The 25609-nt window shown below is 40.2% G+C and overlaps 1 protein-coding gene across 1 annotated transcript in view; it reads left to right on the top strand.

Moving 5' to 3' along the window:
* The first annotated feature begins 1177 nt into the window (after positions 1 to 1177).
* Positions 1178 to 25609, top strand: part of LOC131970615 (calsyntenin-2-like) — a 444672-nt gene continuing 420240 nt past the window's right edge. Inside the window, exon 1 of the mRNA XM_059332049.1 lies at positions 1178 to 1714. Within this exon, the coding sequence (XP_059188032.1) occupies positions 1651 to 1714 (64 nt within the window). The 5' untranslated portion in view covers positions 1178 to 1650. The remainder of the gene's footprint in view (positions 1715 to 25609) is intronic.

The following is a 25609-nucleotide window of genomic DNA, read 5'->3' as shown; positions in this document are numbered from 1 at the left end:
GTAGACATTATTATATACGTCATCAGAAATCATTCAGAATAAGTTATTACATTCATATCTATTACATTAATTCTCACTTTCATACAGTAAATATGTTAATTCACTACTCACAAATTTAAATAGTGCATTCTCAAGTAATAATTAAAAGATACTTTACTATTCAGTTCACGTATATTCAGTGGGCAATTATTCCGATAACTGATAGCACAATAAATAACTGTTCTCTTTAAGCTGCCTTTTTTGGTCAATTTGTGCCTTTTCTGGTCATTTTGTGTCATTTTTGGTCATTTTTTGTCTTTTTTTTGGTCATTTTGTGTCTTTATTATCATTTTGTGGCCAATTTGTGCATTTTTTGGTCATTTTGTGTCTATTTGTGGTCATTTTGTGTCTTTTTTGGTCATTTTGTGTCTTTTTTTATAATTGTGTGGTCAATTTGTGCCTTTTTTGGTCATTTTGGTCATTTTGTGTCTTTTTTTTTATAATTGTGTGGTCAATTTGTGCCTTTTTTGGTCATTTTGTGTCTTTTTTTGGTCATTTTGTGTCTTTTTTTTATAATTGTGTGGTCAATTTGTGCCTTTTTTGGTCATTTTGTGTCTTTTTTGGTCATTTTGTGTCTTTTTTTGTCATTTTGTCAACAATTAAACATTGTAGACATTATTATATACGTCATCAGAAATCATTCCGAATAAGTTATTACATTCATATCTATTACATTAATTCTCACTTTCATACAGTAAATATGTTAATTCACTACTCACAAATTTAAATAGTGCATTCTCAAGTAATAATTAAAAGATACTTTACTATTCAGTTCACGTATATTCAGTGGGCAATTATTCCAATAACTGATAGCACGATAAATAACTGTTCTCTTTAAGGCATTTGATTTTGAACATGGTGACATCATCTGACCACCATTAGCTGACCTTGTCTCATAAGAATGAACCTGATCACATCTGACAATTTGGTTATATAAGAAAACAGGTTGAAAAGAATAGACAGTGTTTCTAAATAATGTTGTTGTATTGCTTGATGGACTTGCTCATGGAGTCAGTTAAAACAAGATGGTTAGTGTTTTCAACAGTTTTCATGACGGATCCCTCCTCAGCGTGGCAGGCTGTGAGCTGGAGTGGGCTGGGATGCTCCAGAGATAGGAGATGGGAGGAGGAGAGAGAGGAGGGCGGAGGATGAGAGAGAGAGAGAGGGACAGAGAGAGAGAGGGAGGAGGAGGTGGGGGGAGCGCCTGAATCCATCTCTCTCCTCCCTGTGACGTCGCTCGGTCTGGTCCCGGGGTGCGCTGCTCCTCCAGTCCCGTCTCAGCACAAACCACTTCAGTCCTGCTGCCGCCTCCGTGCACACAAACCTGCGGTGCGACGCGCGCGTTACGGTGCGTTACGGGCACCCGGTGTCCTTCTTCTTCCTCGTCTTCATTCTTCTTCTTCTACTCCACATTCCTGTCTTGTCCCACATTATCAGTTTCCACACTCCTGCCTGAAGAAAGAGAGAGAGACAGACAGAGGAGAGAACCTGAGGCGGTGAATAAAAAGAAGGAGAGGGGAGGAAAGGAGGAGAGAGAGAGAGAGAGAGGGGGAAAAAGAAAGAGAGAAGTCGCCGTCTTTCCTTCCCGGAGCTGAATCCTCCACCGAGAAGATGCTGAGAATATCCGGCGTGTTGGCTGTAGTGGCTCTGGGGCTGAGCGCCGCGCACATCAAAGGTACGGTAGGTGAAGGGCAACTTGCCTGCTCGGCGTGGTGCGCATCTGCTGCGCGCTAAAGCTTTATTCTAATGTTCTAATGTGGCCGGAGAGGCTGTGTGGGTGCAGAGAACCATCCATCTGATACACAGAGCTGATGGCAGCCTGTCTGCGGGTCTGTTTGATGCTTTTGCTCCTGCAGTGTTCCTCTCTGGACACTTCATAATTACTGTAGAACTGCACAACCCCTAACAGCACATGAGGGTATTTGTTTTAATTTCTCCGGCATCCCTGCAGCACTTCTGTGGAGATTTAGAGCTCAACACTGAGCCCACACCGTGACCTTATTATAGCAATTTTTTTGGGTTAATCTCATGTGGACTCACTATGATATTGACTTGCACTACCCTCCTCTCCTTTGCTGCAACATTACTACTATTTTGTGGAGGCAGCTGGATGTAGGAGACACATTCTGTGACTCTGTGGTCTTTACTGCTCAGGTTAGTGTGTGTGGTGAGTGATTCTCAACCTGTTTGGTGTGAAGGAAGCCTACATTAATATGAGTGATGTAACTGAGTGAAGATTTCACTTCAGTGACCTCGAGCTGAAAAGATTTTGGTTTTCTGTCCACCAGAGAGATAACCATGCAGAATAGTGACTCTTATGACTCGGTTCTATAGTGAAATAAATCAAATAAACAAACCTGGAACTTGGCAGAAATTGGCAGAATATGATTAAAACAGTGGTGTTATTAGTGCATGTGGCTCATCATTTTTATTGTGGAGAACACCCACGTGAAACAGTATCCAAAACACACTTCTCGATAGGGAAGTCCACATATAAAAGCATGAGTAAATCCCTTGCAAAGCTAAAAAAAATATTTAAAAAATGATGATTTCTTGAAGAAACTAACCTTCGTCGACTGTGATGGTTGTGAATGCAGACCCAAACTTTGATCAACCATGTGAAACCATATGCACTAAACTAGGGCTGCAGCAATTACTGTAGCTGTTTTTTTCATTATCAATTCATCTATAAAGTCATTTAGTCTGTAAGATGTTAGAAAACAGTAAAAATGTCCATCCCAGTCCAAGGTGACATCTTTAAATGTCTTATTTTGTCAGTCCCAAAGCCAAAGATATTTACAATAATGCTATAAAAAGAAAAGAAAGTAAAAGCAGGAAAGAAATTTTTTTCTGCTCTTTTTGCATGAAAAATTACTTTAACGATAACCAAACTAGTTGTTGATTTTCTACTAATTGTTGCAGCTTTATATGCATGTAAATGAAGGTGATTTATCATCAGACTAATGTAAATCACTGCTGCAATTAGCTCATTACAATTCAATGACAAATAATCCCCAAAGCCACATATATAATCATGACATCCAGATGTTATAGGTGTGAACCATACTGTTGGCAGCTTTGCTCCACAGCTGAGCTATTTTTAGTTCCACCAGTATCCCCACTGCAGCGGGACCGCTCAATCCTCCAGCGAGCATGGCGTGTGCCGTAGGTGAGCGGGTAAATGTGGCAACAGGTTCGTGCTAATCAACTCCCTGTAGACGGGTGGCTGGCTTTTACACAGCCAAAATAACAAGGTGACACCTGTCAGTTTCGTCTAGCAGCCGAGAGACACCGCCAATGTGATAAGCTGTTCATCCTCCTCGCCTCCTGACGGGGAAACAGCCTCCCAGCTGGTCGGCTGGCAGGCTGCGGCTGCAATCTTTGTAGTGTGAGGAAGGAAAACATATGCTAATAGAGCTGCTGCGGGCCGTGACCTGGCCCAGAGGTCAAGCTTTGCCTTACCTGCACTTCCATTTAAATCAGGATTTACTTGCAAGTGAGGCGACTATCATGCACAGACACTGTTGCCAGCATTCGGATGTTTTGTATTAACCTGATAAGCTCTTATATGCAGCAGGAAATAACAGGATAGTTGCATTGTAAAGAAGGAGTTATTAATTTTTGTACCCAGAGCTTTGCTGTGAAGTAAACAAATTACTGCCAAGTCAGTGGGGGTGGAAAAACCAAGCACACCATGATTCTAATTGATTCCCTCGGGCCACTGTACAGTGCAGTTAAATCCAGGGGAAAAAAAACGAGTCTATTGTCTCCAGGATCTGTTGCTGCACTGACCCTCACTCCCTCTCCCACATCCTGTCACAGTTGGCAGGAAGGAGAGCTCATAAGAAGCAACAAACCTTAATCATTTTCTTCATTCCTTATACCTTTATTCCTGGATCTCCTCTCCATTTCTGTTTTTGAAACTGAAATAGTGCATTCATGTCAAGTGTGACGAAGGATCCGCCTCCGTAGCGTCAGCGTGCCGAGCTGTTTTCTAGATAACTTTGAAGCGCCGCTACTCCTGTCATCTTCTGTTTAGCCACCGTTTCATTCCAGGAAAGAGTGGACGTGCAACTTCCTTTAATCACCGTCACCCTCCAGTCATCCAGTCAGACTTAGCGTGTGTCTAAATGTGTATCCACTTAGTACGTGTTTCAGAGCTGTCAGTAATCAGAGCCTCAAGTGCTATATGTATGTGTATGTAAGTGTGTGTAGGTGTGTGTGTGTGTGTGTGGGTTCGCCCCGTGCACGAGCGGGGAGAGTGATAGAGTGCAGCCAACATGTTGACAGCCGCCAAGTATGCAAAAATGGACGAGGAGGTGATGTCGTTTACAAAGGAATTATTGCATTCGCAGATACATGCTGTGGCTCAAACGATTTCCTCGGGACCGACCGTGTCGCTGCTCGACAGGGAGAATCTTCTGGCAGCGAAGCAGAAAGAGCTATAGAGTTTTTGCCAGTGCTGCCTGGAGCCCCGCTTTTGTGTAATTCCAAGCAATATGAACTCTGAATTTAGATAGCTCATTACCAGCACAGTGTATTTTAATTCAGCTACCCACTGTGTGACTCTTTGTTGGTGGAACCTTTTTGCTGCTTTATTATGTCGAGATAAACACACTGTACTTTTCTTTTACAGTGTAAACATGCAAACAGTTTGTGTGTAATATGGAGCCTTTGGAGGTTCCTCTTGGTAACAAGCTTTCAGGCCCTTGGCTGCAGTGTGATGCCTGCCTCTGAAGTTGTAGGATTAATTGACACAGGTCTGATAATTTATGGTTTTCTATACGGGCTCCTGCATGAGTCTGGGTCTGTAAGCCGCTGCTGTTGTTGTGTGTGTGCGTGCAAGGGATAAAGAAAGCCAAGAGGATCGTCACTTGAGGGTCCCATTAGCAAATAAAAAAGGAGGGGTGACAAAAAAACAGAGGCAGATTTATGTCCCCCCTTTGGAGAGAGGAAGTGCATTATGGGAGCACTCTATAAATCCTCAGGATGTGGCACAAATCCTGCCCAGCCTGGTCTGGTCACGAGAAGCAGGGCTCAGCAACACGGGGGAACCTTGCAAAAAAAATTTTGTTAACACTTGCTTTTTGTCCTCTGTTTTCGGTACTTTGCAGATTTTTTTGGTAAGATAAGGTCAAACTTTAATGTCCCAGAGGGGCAATTTGATTTACAGACAGTAGATGGAAAAAATGATCAGACCACCCTTGTTTTTTTCAATTTCTTGTTCATTTTAATGCCTGGTACAACTAAAGGTAAATTTGTTTCGACAATATAATGATAATTACAAAAAAAGCTTAATAAAACTTTTATTTAAGAGCTAATATCTAGTCATTTTTTCTTGAGAATGATTTTGATTATTGGTTATTGCCTGTCGTGTCTGGATCATCTGTCTGTACCTGGACTCTGTTTTTGCTGGACTGTCATTGAATAAAATCCAATCAATGCAAGTATTTGGATCTGCCCTTGATTACCCCCCTGAGATCTGACACCCCCACCCTAATGTGCAGTGTGCATGCAACATAAACTGAAAAACTTTTGCAGGACACAAAGTCAGTGCATTACTTTTTTTATGAACACCCAGAAACATTCACTAGAACAGTCTGATTAACGCTTTGATCTGGATTTGCTCCAAATTTGACCAATTTACAATTTTTGGCACATGCTACACCCTTGTAAGCTTTCTTTATTCTTTCTATTCTCAAGATCTTTTGTTGCTTTCTGTTCCATATGCCCGGACTGAATTGGGGGCTTTTTTGTCCACTCTGCACCTTTTGCTTGGAATAAGTGACAGAATGACTGGAAACGAACAGTTAATATAATCGTCGCTTTAAAATCTAAATTGAGAGAACTTGAGTATGACTCTATGACATGTACATGTTTTCCATAATCTGTTTGTACATGTAATCATTTATGCTTTTTTGTTTGTCCTTGGTTTGTGTTTTAACTGTGTCATTTTGTAACTGTTTTGTATTTGCTGCTTCCTGTCTTGGCCAGATCTCCCTTGAAAAAGAGGTTCTTAATCTCAATGGGATTTTCCTAGGTAAATAAAGGTTATTAAAATAATAATAATAACAATAATAAATGAAAATCCAGCCAGTACATTTTTATTAATCCTGTTGACAAACAAACAAACATAAAAACTGAGCCAAAAACAGGACCTCCTTTGAACTCTAGCTTTTAACTAAGAAAAGTTTTATTTCTCATGAGAAATAAAGCCTGTCCCTTTTTTCACAAATGAAAGAGAGCTTTGTCCCTGATAGCTATTATCAGAACTAAGGCTACGTTCCCATGAGGACGGTCTGAACAGAAGACGCAAAAGTGGCGTCTCGTCTTCACTTTTTATTCCTCGTTTAGACGAGCGTTTTCAGGAGGAAATCTGCTGCATACGGTGACGCAAAAGTGTGTGAAATGTGATTGTATGCAGCCAGGCGGCATCACTTAAAGCCATAAGAGCATCTTTGGGCATGCAGAAGTTTTCACGCCACACATTTTCATCAGCTACTCCTTCCACAAAGTTCTCCACCATCACTAGATCTCCCAGGTCTCGTTCACAGCCGTCTGGCTCCTCCCACCAATCGCTGCATCCAGAATGTGATGGAGGTAATTCCAGATCCTTCTCTGTTCACTAATACTATCTGTACATATCCTGGACATTTGGTGGAAAGACTCCTGTAAGTTTATTAGAGCTGCCAGAGCAGCTTGAAGGTCCCACCATGGAAATAATCCCACGTTTCTTTATTTCCTGTCCTGGAGCATGTATGTGACGTAAACACATACGTGACGTGAGCAGATCAGATCAGAGTTTTGTGTCTTGTCAGTGTAGACGACACGCTACGGGGGAGAGGATTACACTTTTACACTTTGGAGGGTGGTTTCAGATTTTTGCGTCTTTAAGCCCCAAAAACGCCGTCACCGTCTAAACGAAAGGCACTTCACATAAAATATTTTGTCGTTTTTACCCGCAAGTGGCCCCCCTAAACGGGGCCTTAATCTCAATGGGATTTTCCTAGGTAAATAAAGGTTATTATTATAATAATAATAACAATAATAAATGAAAATCCGGCCAGTACATTTTTATTAATCCTGTTGACAAACAAACATAAAAACTGAGCCAAAAACAGGACCTCCTTTGAACTCTAGCTTTTAACTAAGAAAAGTTTTATTTCTCATGAGAAATAAAGCCTGTCCCTTTTTCACAAATGAAAGAGAGCTTTGTCCCTGATAGCTATTATCAGAACTTAGTGTAGTGAGGCATTCCTGCGTGGCCTGTTCACTTCCATCTTCCTCCGTCTGTACTTCATATACAGTATGAGACAGTATGTTTGTTCTTCCTCCTGTATTTTTGTCTCTTCCAGCTCTATTGTCTTACAGATGTGGGAGGAGGGGGGGGGAGGGGTGGCATGTAGTTCAGTAGCAGAGTGAACTGGGTGTACCGAGCAGTGAGTGGGTGTCTTGTCTTCCTCGTGCTTTTTTTATTTTTTTTCCTCTTTCCTTAGTGTCTCTGAGTGGTCACGGCTGACCATACTTGGCAGCAGATATTCAGACGGCCAAGGCTCATTGATTTGCCCTACAAAGTGTGTGAGAGGGGAGAGAGATAGGAGTTGACCAGAGTGGGTTTTAGCAGAATAAAGCTTGAAATTTTCCAGCGTCTTACCGAGGTGATTTTGGACGAGAGAGAGAGAGAGAAAATGGGAAGAAACATAACAAGGAAGGAAAGGAAAGGGAGATTAAAGGATAGAAAAAGGATAGGCAGATAACCGAAAAAGACAGATGAGATGTGGTTAAAAGTTCATTCTTGACCATGGAAATGGTAGTTTAGAAACTTCCTCACCACAAGTTCCATTTAATAACTGCTTTGAAAGCTTCTGTCACATTTCATGATCTTCATCAGCAGATGGACTTTGCCCAGTTGGCACACAACTGTAGATCCAATATCAACTTTTACTTTGAACTTTAAGGACTCCATATCTTTGTTAGTGTTAGAGTTCGTTTTTTTTGTAGAACGGATGAGAGGAGAGTAAAACCCTTTTGACTATTTATTTAAGACAGTAATGAAAGAGTGAGCATGTACATCCACCTTCTCTGTTCAGAAATCACAGGCTGCTAAGCAGTTAGCTGTAACCACCGCCCACAAAAAGATGCCTAACTTACTTTTACACAGAGATTTATAATATGAATGTGCGGCTACCTGATTGGTCAAAACTGTTGGGGCAGCACCAGGGTTTAGACTCGGCCCGCCCATTACGTTGGACCGCAGGCTATAGTCCTAGCCTTCTGTTTTAATGATAAACTGTCATTAAGTGAAAATACAGTGAAAGGGTCAAAGTTATGAGACCAAATCGGTAAACGTCCTCTTTTCTATCTATATAACGTTATATATAACTTTATTGACACGTTGCCATGGATACGCATTGTTCTGCTTCTCTCCTGGTGACGGCTCGCCTTGTTAGTGACCTGTCAATCAAAGGTAGCCCCGCCCCAAATCATACGATTCTTTATCTTCTATTTTCTTCTAAATGGGGCCATTTTTAGAACTATTGACATCAAAATGTCTTGAAGAAGATTTTTTACTAGCGATTGAGACCATAATGTTGTCCCTGGAAAAAATTTCTGAGGTAATAAATCAAGTGAGAAGTTTTCAAATTTAGCACTGAAATGAATGGGCAGCTTTCTTTTGCAGCCAAACTTAGCGCCCACTACTGGAATTTTTCGGTGAATTGCAGGCTTTATGCACTTCCTGGTGGCCTCCATGCTCAGACACGGAGGTTGCCGCCTGGTAGCTACTGATGAGGAAGAGCTCTAGTCCGTCCAGTGTCTGCTTCGTTAGCCTGCCAACCCCTGGCAGCGGGTTTTCAGTCCGTATTATATGTTGTACTGTTCGCTTCTCATCATTGGATTAATCCTCCTGCTCCAAAACTCCTTCTGGCTTCAACCCGACGGTCCTTCTCTTACGTCTGCCGGTAGGAAACTCTGCTGTCAGAGCTGCTCTATTAGACGCTGGAGGCGCCACTTTGTTTGGGTTTTGGTTGACCAACTGTTATTTCCAAAAAAAAAAAGATTATTTTGTTTATTTATTGGGTACCCCAAGAGGACTATTTTTGGTTGAAACAAAGAGACTATTTTTGGTGTTTTGGTTGTTTGAACTATGAGTTGATTTCAGTGGTGGAAAGCAACATATACTCAAGTACTGTACTTAAGTACAATTTTGAGGTACTTGTACTTTACTTGAGTGTTTCTATTTTCTCTAAATGTATACTTCTACTCCACTACATTTTGGGGCAAATATTGTACTTTTTACTCCACTACATTTAGCTGACAGCTTTAGTTACTTTTCAGGTCAAGATTCAACATAAAACATATGATCAATTTAAGGTGATTAGACTTTTTTTATTTTATCAAATCTTATAACAGTATATTAAGTACTTAAATGAGCCATATCTTTACAAAATTAAAACCCTGCTTACATAAAATCATCAATACAAATAATGTAATAAGATATTTAGAGTATATAAAACAGTCTAAGTGGGTCTATTTTGCATAACAAGTACTTTTACTTTTGATACTTTAAGTACATTTTGATGCTGATACTTTTGTACTTTTACTTCAGTAAGTTTTGAATGCAGGACTTTTACTTGTAGTGGAGTAATTTCATAGTGTTGTATTAGTACTTTTACTTAAGTAAGAGATTTGAATACTTCTTCCACCACTGGTTGATTTTGGGACGCTGAATTGTAGAATACACTGTGTTGAATTGCAAATGATTGTATGTGTGTTTTGTGTTTATTGAGTCTCCTTTGGAAATGGTCTTGGTTTCTGGTTGTTAGTAGGGACCATGCAAGGGTAGACATGGGTCCTGTGTAAGTTTGACAAATCAAAATACAAAATAAAAATGGTCAGATGAACTCTGCCTGGCAACCAGCACTATCAAACCGCTACACTAGCTATCTCAATACAAAATGACACGACTTCTCACTTGAATTATTACCTCAGACAAAAAAGTTGTGGCGTCTCAGTCACTAGTTGCAAGTCTTCTTTAAGATAAATTATGTTAATTGTGTATATGATGGTATCATTTAGAAGACAATAGTTGATAAAGAAGATTTTGGGTATGGTTACCTTTGATTGACAGGTATCCACGGCACTGTGTACGTCTGAACATCCTTTAACTTGTTTACAGTGTTTTCCTCTCTGAACTTTGACCCTTTCACCGTGTGCTTCAGTTCATGAAAGTTTAGTTGAACATTTTGTTCATTTAAAAATGTCTTGTTCAGCGTTTGGTTGTACTAAAAGACACGCCAAGGAGTCGGCTGGTCAATTTCTCCAGTAAGCACCGACATTTTGTTTAAGCGTTAAGTTTATTTTTAGGTACAGCCATTGTCGCGCCTCCCAATACAAATATGGTCTCTCCTGGTTGATGTTTGAAGAACTCTGAAATTTTACTTAACCCATAAGAACCCACGGTGACACGGGTGTTACAAACACTTTAAATCTTCTAGAATCTCCCATATTCAGCTTTATGCTTGACCTTAACTCATTAAATCCCTAAGCATACGTGGCTTCTCCAAACTGTGTGTGTGACTGGAAACAGAAATCTAAAAAATCTTCAAAAAGCTTATTATTTATTACTAGGCTAAGTTTAAACCCATTTAACAATTATATTCCATTAATAGAGTGTCCTTAATTACATTTAACCCTATTAGGGTTTGTTATTTGTTTTTATTTAGTATTGATTTATTATTATTTTGTTACTTCAAAACAAATCAGAAAATAATTTGTTGTTAAACAGCACTATTAATGTCATAATTTTAATATATGTTGTGGAGATCCAGAGAAAAAGGCAAATTTGTGTTTCTCTAAGCAGAAAAGGTGTCAAGTTTATTTATATTAAAATAAGAAATATCATAAAATATCATCATAAACATCATAAATGTATTCTATGTGGTCCACTTGGTCTGTGGTATATCCCCCATAATTTTCCTTCAAGGATAAATAGGTCTGGGTTCTTATGGGTTAAGGAGCTGAGCCCAAACCATGAAAAACAGACCCAGATTGAAAGCACATAAACATACATTCTGCCACTTCCAATCTTCCAATCTCCCCAGAACTGTATGTAGAAGTTGTCAGTCGTCAGCACCTATTAGCTAATAATTTGAGACAACGGTGTCTTTATACTTTTGGCTGTATACTTTTTCTTCTTTCTGATATTACATTGTCTCACATTTGTGTGACTCTGTGTGTGTGTGTGTGTGTTTCATCGTTACAGTGCTGCACTTACTCCCCACTTCTTCAGGATAATCAAGTTTGTAAGTGTTTTGGCAGACTCTCATCATGCCCCTTAGGTGATTCTCTCTCATGGCCTCCAGTACAAGGCAAAGACACCACTTACACACATATACACCCGAGAGCTCTTTATCATGTTGGAGGCTCCTTCTGCCGCCACTCCACTCCTCCTCTCATCCATTTGTTCCTGTTTCCCTCCAATCACTTACCTCTAGTCCAATCTCACCAGCCGACTCTCTTCTATTTTTCAGCGCGGGGTGATGACACATGTGAGACACACACACACACTCAAACACACACACACTGATGAGTAGCAAAGGGTTACCCAGACAGATAGTGGCTGACCTGTCCCTCTCCACCAGCTGAGTCTATCTGACCTCAGAGGAAATGATCAGAGGGAGAAGATGGAGGGAATTAGAGGACGAGTGAGAGGAGAGAGGGTCAGAGAGAAAGTTGCAGATCTTTGTCTCTGTGACTCATAAATCTTCACAGTTGACAAGTGGAGCACTCTGAGTGGAGTGCAGACTCTTATAATGGACATGCAGAAAGAAGAAGGTTGGCTGAGTAACTCATAGACTCACAGCTCTCAGCCTTCATGACATTCACTTTTTTATGACGTGCTATTTTGTCAATATATATATACACTACTGGTCAAAAGTTTTAGAACACCCCAATTTTTCCAGTTTTTTATTGAAATTCAAGCAGTTCAAGTCAAATGAACAGCTTGAAAGGGTACAAAGGTAAGTGGTGAACTGCCAGAGGTAAATAAAAAAAGGTAAGCTTAACCAAAACTGGAAAATAATGTACATTTCAGAATTATACAAGTAGGCCTTTTTCAGGGAACAAGAAATGGGTTAACAACTTAACTCTATGGAGTCTTGGGCTATTTTGTCCATTTTTGAATTCTTTTCATGTCTTTGTAAGTCATTTTGTGTCTTTTTTTTTGGCAATTTTGTGTCTTTTTTTAGTCATTTTGTGTCTTTTTTTAGTCATTTTGTGTCTTTTTTGGCAATTTTGTGTCTTTTTTTGTCATTTTGTGTCTTTTTTTTAGTCATTTTGTGTCTTTTTTTTAGTCATTTTGTGTCTTTTTTTGGTCATTTTGTGTCTTTTTTTAGCCCTTTAGTCCAACATAAAATGTGATTTTGAATCTTTTTTTTACTTTCAAAACACTATCATGCTCAATCAAGAATTTTAAATGTTGCAAATGTGCATTAATTTCAGAGTACACTGAGACATTAAACTGCATCATTTTCAATTAAATTCTGGAAAAGTTGGTGTGTTCTAAAACTTTTGACCAGTAGTGTATATATATATATATATATATATATATATGTAAATGATGCCAGGGGTCATCGACTACAAGCAGACACGGGCCGACTAAAGAAAATATAATGTTTACTACAACTAGTTAGCTAATCAGTGTTTGAAATGTTCACTTTCTTACTAAATGCATGTCATTTTATTTACCTACAGTCATGAAAGGTGAGAAGACCACTCTTTTCCTTCAATTTCTTGTTAATTTTAGTGCCTGGTAAAATTGACTCATAAGAGTTTAATTTAAGAGCTGATATCTAGCCATTTTCCATGGTTTTCTTGATAATGATTTAGGTTATTATCAAGAAAACCATGGAAAATGGCTAGATATCAGCTCTTAAATTAAACTCTTATGATCTATTTTGGTTGTTAGAATTATATTTGTCCAAACAAATGTACCTTTAGTTGTACCAGGGGTCGAAACGAACAAGAAATTGAAGAAAAATAATGGTCTAATAGAAGTTGCGGTGAAACTAAGAGAAAAACAAACGACAATCGCTTCAGGCTGAAATGTTTAGTGCTGCAGGTGATGATGGAGGTGATGATGGAGGAGCCTTCAGGGAACAGGAGAGAGATGGAAAGATGGCAGCACCGTCAACATGCAGTAAGAAGTGATAAAAGTTATCTGCCTGGCTCAAATCATGATTTTAGGTTAATAACTTTATTTTGTTAGCTTGGTACATTTTTGAACACAGCATGTGAAGTTTGCTTTCTGCATCATCACTGTATCGTGTATAGACTGTAGTCCGGCGGCTTAGGACCAGATTTGGGAAGAAAGGGGACACGTCGGACAAAAGCACCACATTTTTTCCACATGCTCTCTATCACTATAGGTTTCAATTTTTGGTAGGAGCCAATTCATCAAGATGGCCGATCCGAGATGGCACCCATATAAAGTCTATGAGAACCAATATATCTTCTAAGCCACTTAGAAGGTCAATCTTAGTGTCAAAATATACATTTTCTGGGTCAAAGAATAATTTAAAGCTACTGAGAATATCACTAGATGATCAAATATATATGTTCATTTTGGCCATGTATTTACATAATTATTAGATTCCAAACATTTTCAGCTCAGGATTCTCTGCTGCAGCACTTGAAGCGAGTTGCCTACCAGTCTGGGTGAAAATGAACATTTCTATTTGATCAAATAATCATCTAGTGATATTCTCAACAGCTTTAAATGATTCCTTGACACAGAAAATGTATATTTTGACAAGATTGACCTTCTGAGTGGCTTGGAAGATGTATTGGTTCTCATAGACTTTATATGGGTGCCATCTCGGATCGGCCATCTTGATGAAGTGGCTCCTACCAAAAATTGAAACCTATGGTGATAGAGAGCACGTGGAAAAAATGTGGTGCTTTTGTCCAGCGTGCCCCCTTTATTTAGCTAAGCCGCCTGACTACTGTGTTTTGTGTACAAACAGTACTGGGTGCACATTCAGACTTTTAATGGATTTGAACAGTTTTGGACTTCAACTTAATTGGCTGCAGTTCATTGACTGGCACAGCAACACGCTAGGCTAGCTGTTGCTACCAGTTTAACATTCTAGTGCCTGCTCATAACTACATGTTGGTCAGTCCTGTTAGTGCTGAGAAGCTGGTTTGCTGTTACTTGTGCCAGCGTGACCACTTGTTGATAGATGTGGAGGTGATAAACAGAGCAGCAGTTAGACAGTGAAGGTGATGATATTATTAGATTATATATATTATATTATTATGATATTAGTGTGACAGGGTTAAATGTGCTAGTTGAACATTTCTGTCTCTGCAGGGTAGATTCGGCCACCCAAAGGGATCTTTTTGGATATATAAACATTTGATTCCTGAGCATTAGTAGAACAGCATTTTACAGTGAGCAATGGTATTTCCACTGTACTGTTAATGTGAGTTCTTCCATATTCTCCTGCAGGCCTGTGGGCTTGCTTTGTTGTGCTGCATGTTACATTTATATTATAGAGTGAAAGTTATCCATTCTGACTTCCTGTGTTTTGATTGACATTCTGGGATGAGGGCTGTCTGATGTGGCCTACATGTAGAGTAGTGTGGAGTGATTTATATCTACGTGGTTAAGATAGTTGGTGAATAATCAGTTGTGCTGGGCTGATTTTTTTTTTTGTCCCAGTCTGGCCTGCTGTTAGACTTCTGCCAAGGACACAGTTGACTGAGGAGTGATGGTGAAAGACTTTGAGTCCAGAAAACTTCATTGTGAACATGTTGAATTCCTGACTCACATTTTCTGAATTCACGATTCTGCAGTTGATAATCGCTGCTATTGAAATGGACTTTGCAAGATTAAAACAACCCTCTGAAAAATGGCAAATCATATTTTTCCCCCTATTTTTTAAAAATGTAATAAATAAAGGACATAACATGTGTTAGTTAGTGTTTCCAGTCTGGAGAAGCTGTCCCAACTGGCTACATATTTACCATCAAGCCTCACCTCTAATGCTCTCCAACAAAGCTAAGAAGCTTATTTCCCAAAATGTTGACTGGTAGATCCCAGGTGGCTACAGGTGCATCTCAATAAATTAGAATATCATAGAAAAGTTTATTTATGTCAGTAATTCAATTCAAAATGTGGAAATAGCACATTATATAGATCCATTACAACCAGAATGAAACATTTCCTGTCTTAATTCATTGAATTTCTTGTAATTATGATGATTATGGCTTACATTTAATGAAGAACTAAAATTCAGTGTCTCAAAAAATGTGACTATTACAAAAGACCAATTTTAAAAAGTATGTTTAATATGGAAATGTTGGCCTCTGAAAGTATGTCCATCTATATGACTCAATACTTGGTTGGAGCTATTTGACTTGAACTACTGGAAATGGACTTTTGCATCATATTCTAATGTATTGAGATGCACCTGTATTATGTCTTATGTATTGGTGCTGTTCTTATGCTTGCTTGCCTACAGTGCTATATGTTTGCAGCTAGTGTAAGGCTAAAACACTTCCACTGCTTAGACCAGTAGTTCTCAACCTTTTTGAGTCGCGACCCCCAATTTAACATGCATGTTGTCCGCGACCCCCGCTCACTGAACACAATCTCACATGCACAGTTCGGATCACCCGAAAAAGAAACAAAATGACCAAAAAAGACACAAAATGACCAGAAAAGACAGAAAATGACCAAAAAAGGAAACAAAATTACCAAAAAAGACACAAATTGACCACAAAATGATAAAAAAAAGACACAAAATGATCAAAAAAAGACACAAAATGGCCTAAAAAGACACAAAATGACCAAAAAAGACACAAATTGACCACAAATTGATCAAAAAAAGACACAAAATGATCAAAAAAAGACACAAAATGATCAAAAAAAGACACAAAATGACCAAAAAGACACAAAATGACCAAAAAAAGACACAAAATGACAAAAAAACAAACACAAAATGACCAAAAAAAGACATTAAGTGACCAAAAACACATTAACACATGAACTCTTTAACACAGTGGAGACAGAGCTGACTTCCGAAATGATTTGGCGACCCCCAGAAATCAGCTCGCCACCCCAATTGGGGTCCCGACCCCAAGGTTGAGAACTACTGGCTTAGACCATCTCCATATTCAGGTCAGCACAGTTTTCCTGCTCCAGCGCTGCGAGCAGCATCACATCCCTTCATTGTCTGTCTACACACACACACACACTCCCCATTAGCAGCATGTATTGCTAATGGTTTGCCAGGCTGATGATTATCCACAGGTACTGGACTGCTCACACACACAAATTAATCAAGCCTTAATTTTTATTTTCTTCATTAGTCTGCATCCTCTCCAAGCCCACCGCAAACACACCGGCACACAACACACACACACAAACACACACTACACAAGCTGTCCCTGTGTGATTTTGCCTTGATGATTGTGTTAAGTGCTCATCACTTGCGTGTCTGTTCTCCTATCTGTGCTCAATTTCAATTAATCCGTCCATTTCCCCATGAAGGCAACAGTTGTCATCCCATATGCTAGCCACTTACAGGCTGAACAGGAGCTGGCAGAGCTTACATATATACACCCAAACATTCCTGAACGCACACAAACAAATACAAAAAACACATGCTGTTGCTTTCCTTGTGGCCTCTTTGCACAGAAACGTAACCACATACCAACAGCAACATTATCTCCTCCACTTGTAGATGCACAGGCTTATTGTCCTGAGGCGTTCTGGCAGTTAAAGCTCCATCAGCAGGAGGTCCACAGATACGTCCGCCCTGATAAAAAGCATGTTATTTAGTGCTGGTTGTTGTGAGTTACAGTAGCACTGTCAGCGCCCCTGGCGTTAGTCCAGCCTGCCAGCAGATGCTACAAAGTCTGTCACCTTTCTGCTGCGGTTATGAAGAGTTGTGATTGGAGACAAGGTCCGCCTGGCTTATGTCTGTTTACCTACATTATCTCTGCCGTTATTAAACCACCGCCGCTGCTGCTTCCTCTCTATGTTTACTGAAATATGAGTCATTATGCATTTCTAGAACAAAAAGCGCTGGGTGCCAAACATTTATCTTGCTTAATACGCTGCATCTTCAAGCCCTACGTATATTTAATATATGTCATCTAAATCAGCGGTTCCCAAACTTTTTTAGCCGTGCTCCCCCTTCTATGTCCCAACCGGGTTGACGCACCCCCAATCCCCCACACCTTAAAAAAAAAAAAATGCAATAAGAGTTTTTATAGCCATATTAAAGGTGGAGGACGATGACAGGCTCAGGATCAGAGGCAGAAAGCAGATCAGTTGGGACAAATGTTATAATATTTTGAGCTGCGTTGAACAAAAATTGCAGCAAATTTAAATGAGCGTGGAGTGAACACAACCCCGTCATCATAACACAGGCTGGAAAAATGATACAAGAACAAGATGATAACTTCTTCTACGCTTCGTTATAAGATCAAAAACAACCAAAAATGACCAAAGAGGACACAGAATTATCAAAATAGACACAAATTGACTAAAAATACATGTAAAAATTAACAAACAACCAAAAGACAAGGTCCGCCTGGCTTATGTCTGCTTACCTACATTATCTCTGCTGTTATTAAACCGCCGCTGCTGCTTCTTCCTCTTCATGTTTACTGAAATATGAGTCATTATGCATTTCTAGAACAAAAAGCGCTGGGTGCCAAACATTTATCTTGCTTAATACGCTGCATCTTCAAGCCCTACGTATATTTAATATATGTCGATGTATCCTAGATTACTGTAAAGGCTTTCAAAGCGGCATCACTGGAGTTGTTTTGACGGCAAATAGTGTTGTTTTTATTCCCCATTAGAAATAATGCACACTCACTGAAAACGACACGAGCAGACACGGAGGGAATGCCAGACGCTGTCCTTGGTCCTGAAATGAGCCAATGACACTCAGCAAGCACTGGAGCTCTCCATGGTGCTGAAAGCAGACTTACTGGAGGTTTTTTTTTTTTTTTGTAGTTCAATGTGTTATCTTGTATTTTTCTACATTTGTTGTACTAAACTGTAAATTGTTTTTATGTTTTTCTATGTTCATCTTATTTAATTTGCTTTCTTATTTACTTCGTAGGTTAATGAAATATTGAACTCATCTCTAGTTTGTTTCAGAACAGATGCTTTAAAACTGGCAGTTTAAAAACAATATAAAAAATCCAACCTGGTCTCACAGGAATCCGTGGAATAGCCACGGATTCACTCAAATTTCCGTGAAACTGACACGGATTTCGCTACAATGCAAGTTAATGACAGTCATATCCCGTGGCTATTCCAACATACAAAGTGATTATGTACATTCACTGAGTGAAGATTTAGAAAATAAAACATATATTTCTCGCTAGAAATGTGATCAAAATCCATTTTTATGCAGAAACTAAGTCAAAATATTGATTTTTTTCACTAAAAATGAGAGAACTGTCCGCCATGTTTTTTGTTCTGACCACCAGGACCTTGAAAGTGTATGAATGAATGCATTTCTAGAACAAAAAGCGCTGGGTGCCAAACATTTATCTTGCTTATAACGCTGCATCTTCAAGCCCTACGTATATTTAATATATGTCGATGTATCCTAGATTACTGTAAAGGCTTTCAAATCGGCATCACTGGAGTTGTTTTGATGGCAAATAGTGTTGTTTTTATTCCCCATTAGAAATAATGCACACTCACTGAAAACGACACGAGCAGACACGGAGGGAATGCCAGACGCTGTCCTTGGTCCTGAAATGAGCCAATGACACTCAGCAAGCACTGGAGCTCTCCATGGTGCTGAAAGCAGACTTACTGGAGGTTTTTTTTTTTTTTTTGTCTTTCCATTAGTTCAGTGTGAGCGGGCATTTGCATACACCAGCGTGCGGGAATATTGGAGGGGCGGAGATATGTGAGAACACACCAGGGACCTGACAGCCTGTCACAGCTATGATAAGGCTGAGCGGTGATTGATGAGTGACAGATGGACGGGTGAGAATGGCCAGGAAATGTGCAGCATTTCAATGATGATGCCTAAGCAGCGCTGTTAGCTGTTATAGAGTGAGACATGATGGTTATGTAGGACCGGATGATGGGACACTCTCACTAATTTGAATGTTTTTTAGAGTCTTATGATGAATGATGGGCTCCCGCTTGAACACACGCCTTCTTGCCAAAACAAGTGCAGTTTTGTTTATTTCACACAAGGTGTTTTTATTGTGTTTTTGTCTGTGCTCTGAGACTTTTGTGGCTTCTAGGGGAGCAATGCAAATGAAGTAAATTGCCTTAAGTGATGCCACTTTAGACGACATTGTTGGGGCTGAAGATTACAAGAGAAAAAATCTGGCATTGTGGAGGTGAAAAGAAAAGAAGTGAGCTTAGCACAACTCTTCTCCTGCTTCTCATCTCTGAGGCGCCAAGACTTGACTGACTCCAGCCAAACTTTCAATGGTTGAGTTGCATTGTGGGTAATGTAGGCACCAAGTTTTAAAAAGGAGAAGAATGAGTGGAATAAAAGAGACGTTTTTCTCTGTCCACTTCTAGTTATCAGAGATTTAAAGGAATAATTCAAATATTTCCATCTAAATAAAGAGCATCAAGATATTTTGCGTGGCAATGTTATATCAATTCATGGCCACCAAGTATCGATATTTATACGGCGGGCCGTCAGTATTTTCGCCTTTTATTTAGTTATATTTGGGAATATCAAGCAGTCTGAATGTGCACCCAGTACTGGTATCATATGAAACTAGAAGATCTAAGGAATTTATAGGCACCATGTGCGTCAGGATATCGTGTTGGGAAGTTGTCAAAAATAATGCTGCGAAGGTTTTGCAAAGATTTTTTATGTTTCATTCCAAAAAATTCAGAGTAGTGAAGCTTGTTGTCTTTGAAAGTTTGATAAAATGCTGCAGTTGTTGTCGTCCAACATGTTTGATATCAGTTCAGTTCAGTTTGACTGAATACTTTGTTGGTCAGTCTGTGGGTTTGACTCTCATTGTGGAGAATAAAAACACTGAAGTGAGATGAATAGACTGAGAATTTTACTCTAATTTGACAAAACAATTCTTGATTGAATTTAATTTTGTGGACACAAAATGCATTTAAACAGTTAAATCCCAATATATTGTATCGCAATACTCCACCAATAATATCGTATCTAGACTCAAGTATCGGGATAAAATCATAGAAGTGGTTGGTCTACCACAGAGGAGATCTTAAAGGTCGTGAAATGTATCCTTTTGATAAAATATAAGTGAATGATGTTTTTTTTTCATCCATTAATTTTGATCGTTGAAGAGAAGGTAGAGAAGAAGTTAAAGGTGCCCTTTGTCTTCTTACACTGCTGATGTTTGATACCGATGTGGGAATGTGAGTGATGTGATCCACCTCGCTGTTCTGCTGACTGCCAGTTGGGGGCGCTAATGAACAAATAACGCGCAAATAAAAGGCAGTGAAGAAGACTGTAAGCAAGCCAACTGGGATGTAAACAATAGTTACATTAATCACATTTTAATACAAGCAACATAGAAACCTCTGTTACCTTGCAGTAGAACTCCATGAAAACATGTCAAACTTCCCAAACTTAGTGTGTTAGTGTATATGTGTAAAATATACAATAAAAGTATCACTGAACATAAATATGACCTTTTGTTTACAAAAAGCCTGCACATGACACCTTTAAGTTCTGACACCAAGTTTTCAGGAGCTTTAAACACAAACGCATTAATTGAGAATAATTCTGAGTGGGTCCACAACTCTCTACAGCATCAGGGCCACACAGCCAAGAACCATAAAGCATCTAAAAATAAATACTGCTCCAACAGTCTCAAGTGCATTGACTTGTGGCCAACGACTCTCACATACCGGCTGCTCGGCCATATTTCCTCTGCTATGGAAATCTCGCCCCAATGATCCATGAATCCTGCAGCTTTGTGACCGCTTTGTAGAAAAAGTGTGAGTTTGGACTTATGAGAGGTGATGCCTCGAAAACTTGAAATATTTCCAGTGTTATAGTTAGTGTCCTTCATTCTGAGACATCTGTGGCGAGTGTTTGCTCACGGACGCAACACATGCACAGGTGGAGCGCTTCAAATGAACAGGTGGGACCAGCTTTGTGTCGAAAGCTCACGGATGCAGCAATTTTATCCTTCCGCTGTAACTGGGCCACTGACACACACACACACACACACACACACACACACACACACACACACACACAGAGCGGGCACACACTGCGAATTCTCCTCTCCCCTCTGTGAAGGTGCACCCCGGCTCCCTGTGGCTGTTGCACCAGCTCAGTAATTGCATTCCCAAACATGCGTGTGTGTGTATACCTGTGTGTGTGTGTGTGTGTTTACCTGAGTCTAGGTCAAATCCTGAGGGACGTGAACTCTGCTGGCTTGTTTCATTTTTTAACGGGACGCTCAGGGCCTCATTTGTCCCTGTGTGTGTTTTTGTCAGCGTTCTCCCTCCCCAGGAAGAACGAGGAGTGGGAGCACTGAGTAGCTGTCAGCTCTTACACATGCCCCAACGGGCTCTAGTTAGCAAAATAAAAGCACAATTCATCAGAATTTGATAGTTTTTTTCTTCCATTGTGATTTAGGCCCCACACGAGGACGGTCTGAACAGAAGACGCAAAAGTGGTGTTGCGTCTTCACTTTTTATTCCTCGTTTAGACGAGCGTTTTCGGGAGGAAATCTGCTGCATACGGTGACGCAAAAGTGTGTGAAATGTGATTGTATGCAGCCAGGCGGCATCACTTAAAGCCATAAGAGCATCTTTGGGCATGCAGAAGTTTTCACGCCACACATTTTCATCAGCTACTCCTTCCACAAAGTTCTCCTCCATCACTAGATCTCCCAGGTCTCGTTCACAGCCGTCTGGCTCCTCCCACCAATCGCTGCATCCAGAATGTGATGGAGGTAATTCCAGATCCTTCTCTGTTCACTAATACTATCTGTACATATCCTGGACATTTGGTGGAAAGACTCCTGTAAGTTTATTAGAGCTGCCAGAGCAGCTTGAAGGTCCCACCATGGAAATAATCCCACGTTTCTTTATTTCCTGTCCTGGAGCATGTATGTGACGTAAACACATACGTGACGTGAGCAGATCAGATCAGAGTTTTGTGTCTTGTCAGTGTAGACGACACGCTACGGAGGAGAGGATTACACTTGGAGGGTGGTTTCAGATTTTTGCGTCTTTAAGCCCCCAAAACACCGTCACCGTCTAAACGAAAGGCACTTCACATAAAATATTTTGTCGTTTTTACCCGCGAGCGTCCTCGTGTGAACGGGGCCTTAGAGCAGCTGTCACACTAGGCCTCTGTGATTAGTGATCGTGAGAAATTTCAGGTCGATTACGCTGATCAGCTGTGAGCATATTCCTCTATCAAACATGTCCGAAATGTCTGTGACAACAGCCAATCAGAGACTATCTTTTCCTGCTCCACTTCATTTTCTGTTTGTAATTTGCCCGGAGAAGTAAACAGAAAGACTGAACGTGGAGCTAAACGCAGCGCTGAGGGCAGAGAAATAGATGTCAGCCATGACTTGGAGCAATAAACCAGGGAAAAAGAGGAAATTACAATCTATCCAGCGCTGTACAGAGAAAAAAGTAACATTCACAGCACGGCACTTCACACACAGGTATGGTGCATTCAGTAGCATCAGAACAGCTATGGTGCATTCATGAGTGTGGAACATGTGAAATCTTACAGAGAAAGAAGTTATTAATGAATGGAACTTAGTTCAATAAACAAGTTAACAAAACTTTAACAGTGTGGGCTTTCTAACAACAATCTCACAATTTGTTTATTTTGGGTCTTGCATACCAGCAAAACACAAGGACTGTAATGTAGTTCACTGTGTTATCTTGTATTTTTCTACATTTGTTGTACTAAACTGTAAATTGTTTTTATGTTTTTCTATGTTCATCTTATTTAATTAGCTTTCTTATTTACTTTGTAGGTTAATTAAATATTGAACTCATCTCTAGTTTGTTTCAGAACAGATGCTTTAAAACTGGCAGTTTAAAAACAATATAAAAAATCCAACATGGTCTCACAGGAATCCGTGAAATAGCCACGGATTCACTCAAATTTCCGTGAAACTGACACGGATTTAGCTACAATGCAAGTTAATGACAGTCATATCCCGTGGCTATTCCAACATACAAAGAAGAGAATATAGAAAATAAAACATATATTTCTCGCTAGAAATGTGATCAAAATCCATTTTTATGCAGAAACTAAGTCAAAATATTGATTTTTTTCACTAAAAATTAGAGAACTGTCCGCCATGCTTTTTGTTCTGACCGCCGGGACCTTGAAAGTCACGTGACTTGGAACAAACCAATAGGAACATGGTGAATATCCATGGAATAGCCACGGGATATGACTGTCATTAACTTGCATTGTAGCTAAATCCGTGTCAGTTTCACGGAAGTTTGAGTGATTTCGTGGGTATTCCACAGATTTTGCGTTAAGCGAATCCGTGGCTATTTCACGGATTCCTGTGAGACCAGGTTCCAAAAATCATGATGATACTCAAGATCGGACAACATGAAAAAATTCATCCTGATCATTTTTTTTTTGCAATATGGCCCAGCCCTGCATGTGTCACACTGCAGCCGCTGCTTTAGCTCCTCTCTGTGTCCTGCAGCAGACAGCAGCCTGGCTGGAGCAGCCTCCCCCTGTGTACCAGGAGGAGGATCTGGGTCACCATGTACCTGCTCCTCCCACCGCTTTGCATCCCCCCCCCTTCTCTTGTACACCCTCTGTTCTATCTCCCTCCATCTTACCCTTACCCATGTCTTTTTCCTTGTCTGCCTTTGTCTAATCTCACAGCCAATAATATCACAAATTCAATCGCTCCTTTTTTTTTTAAATGTTTTTTTTCAATCTCTCGTCCTCATCTTTCTCCATGCTCCTGCTGGGATTTCTTGGTATAGCATTAGCGTGGAGGTAATTACCGACGGCGAGGCTTAGCCAGGTCTTATCACACTGTTCTCTCCTTCCCTCAGGATCTGTCTCTCCCCCTCCTCTTTATCTTTCATTTTGTGCCTCCACCCCCAGGACCCCATGGAGATTCTCCTTTTTTGGAAAGGCATTGGGTTAAGGACATTTAGAAGCTAATATTTTAATCTGACATCTGTTTTAGTTTTGCCCTCGGAGTAGCTTTTTGTTGACTTTATTAAGCTGGCTGTGCTTTATTAAGGCTAAACGCACCCCAAAGACACTGTGAGAGTCAAACAATAACACGTAAACACCCTGAGTTTGCACAAATACGTATTATATATATATATATACCCTCAATGCATTTCTTTGTCACACATACATAAATACATGAATAAACTCATACATGCATAAGAAAAGTTGTGCAAATCTGCAGAAAACGCATATTTTCACCATGATTTATTCTCCTCCCACACATGCATGCACACTCGGACGTGCTCGGACATCACAGGCGAGAATCTAATAATAGTCTGGTGAATAATTAAGTTGCTATGTTCATTCATTAAATATTAAAAAATGGTCGGCAGGAGACACACACACACTCCTTCTGCCTGCCCTCTATTTGACTACCTTGTCACTTAGAGACACTGTATGTTAACATGGATGCCTGTGTGTGTGTGTGTGTGAAGGTCACTCATTTTTTTAACCAGCACATCGTTATTAAATTATGAATTCAGCCCCTCCTTGTCTCTCACTGTTTGCTTCTCTGTTGTGTTGAGGTTGTGTGTTTGCTCTGTGTGTGTGTGTGTGGCCTCTGGAGTTCTCATTATGTTGAGAGTGGATGGCCGAGCCTGGCCCTAACATCTGTCTCTGAGAGTGGAGGGGCCCCACACCGAGCTCGCAGCCAGGGAACCCCCTCGGAGGAGAATCCGCGTTCTGCTGCATAACAAACCTCACCGCTGCTCCTCGCTCTGCACAAAACTCCACAAAAGATATTTTCTTTACATGTGACGTGTTAACAAGACACTGCAACCAATGTGCTGCACGTCATTGTTGTGCATGAGCATGAGTGTCGTTAAATCGCGTGACAGTTTAAAATGCTCATAAACTGCATTTTCTGGCAGCGATTTTGCACCAAAACCAAAGTTTTCAGATGAAATGTATGAATAATGATTAGACTTTTAGCAATAATTCATGATTCATAAAGACTGTTTCCTTGAGTCTATCATTTTCAGATCTCATCAGGCCTATTGTTCTTTTTAGGGCCACTTCTAGCACAACAGGAGAGGCTGTTTACACAGAGCAGAGAGGAGAGGACAGGCTGTTTACACAGAGCAGAGAGGAGAGGACATGAGGGGCTGTTTACACAGAGCAGAGAGGAGAGGACAGGAGAGGCCGTTTACACAGAGCGGAGAGGAGAGGACAGGAGAGGCTGTTTACACAGAGCAGAGAGGAGAGGACAGGAGAGGCTGTTTACACAGAGCAGAGAGGAGAGGACAGGATGGGCTGTAAAATGCATATAGTTCAAGATTTATAGCATGAGGAGACAGAATTTTCCCCCCAATATTGATTATACT

The sequence above is a fragment of the Centropristis striata genome, chromosome 4 (assembly GCF_030273125.1).
Source record: "Centropristis striata isolate RG_2023a ecotype Rhode Island chromosome 4, C.striata_1.0, whole genome shotgun sequence".
NCBI lineage: Eukaryota > Metazoa > Chordata > Actinopteri > Perciformes > Serranidae > Centropristis > Centropristis striata.
Note: the sequence above shows the minus strand (reverse complement) of the source record. Positions and strands in the feature narration are given on the sequence as shown.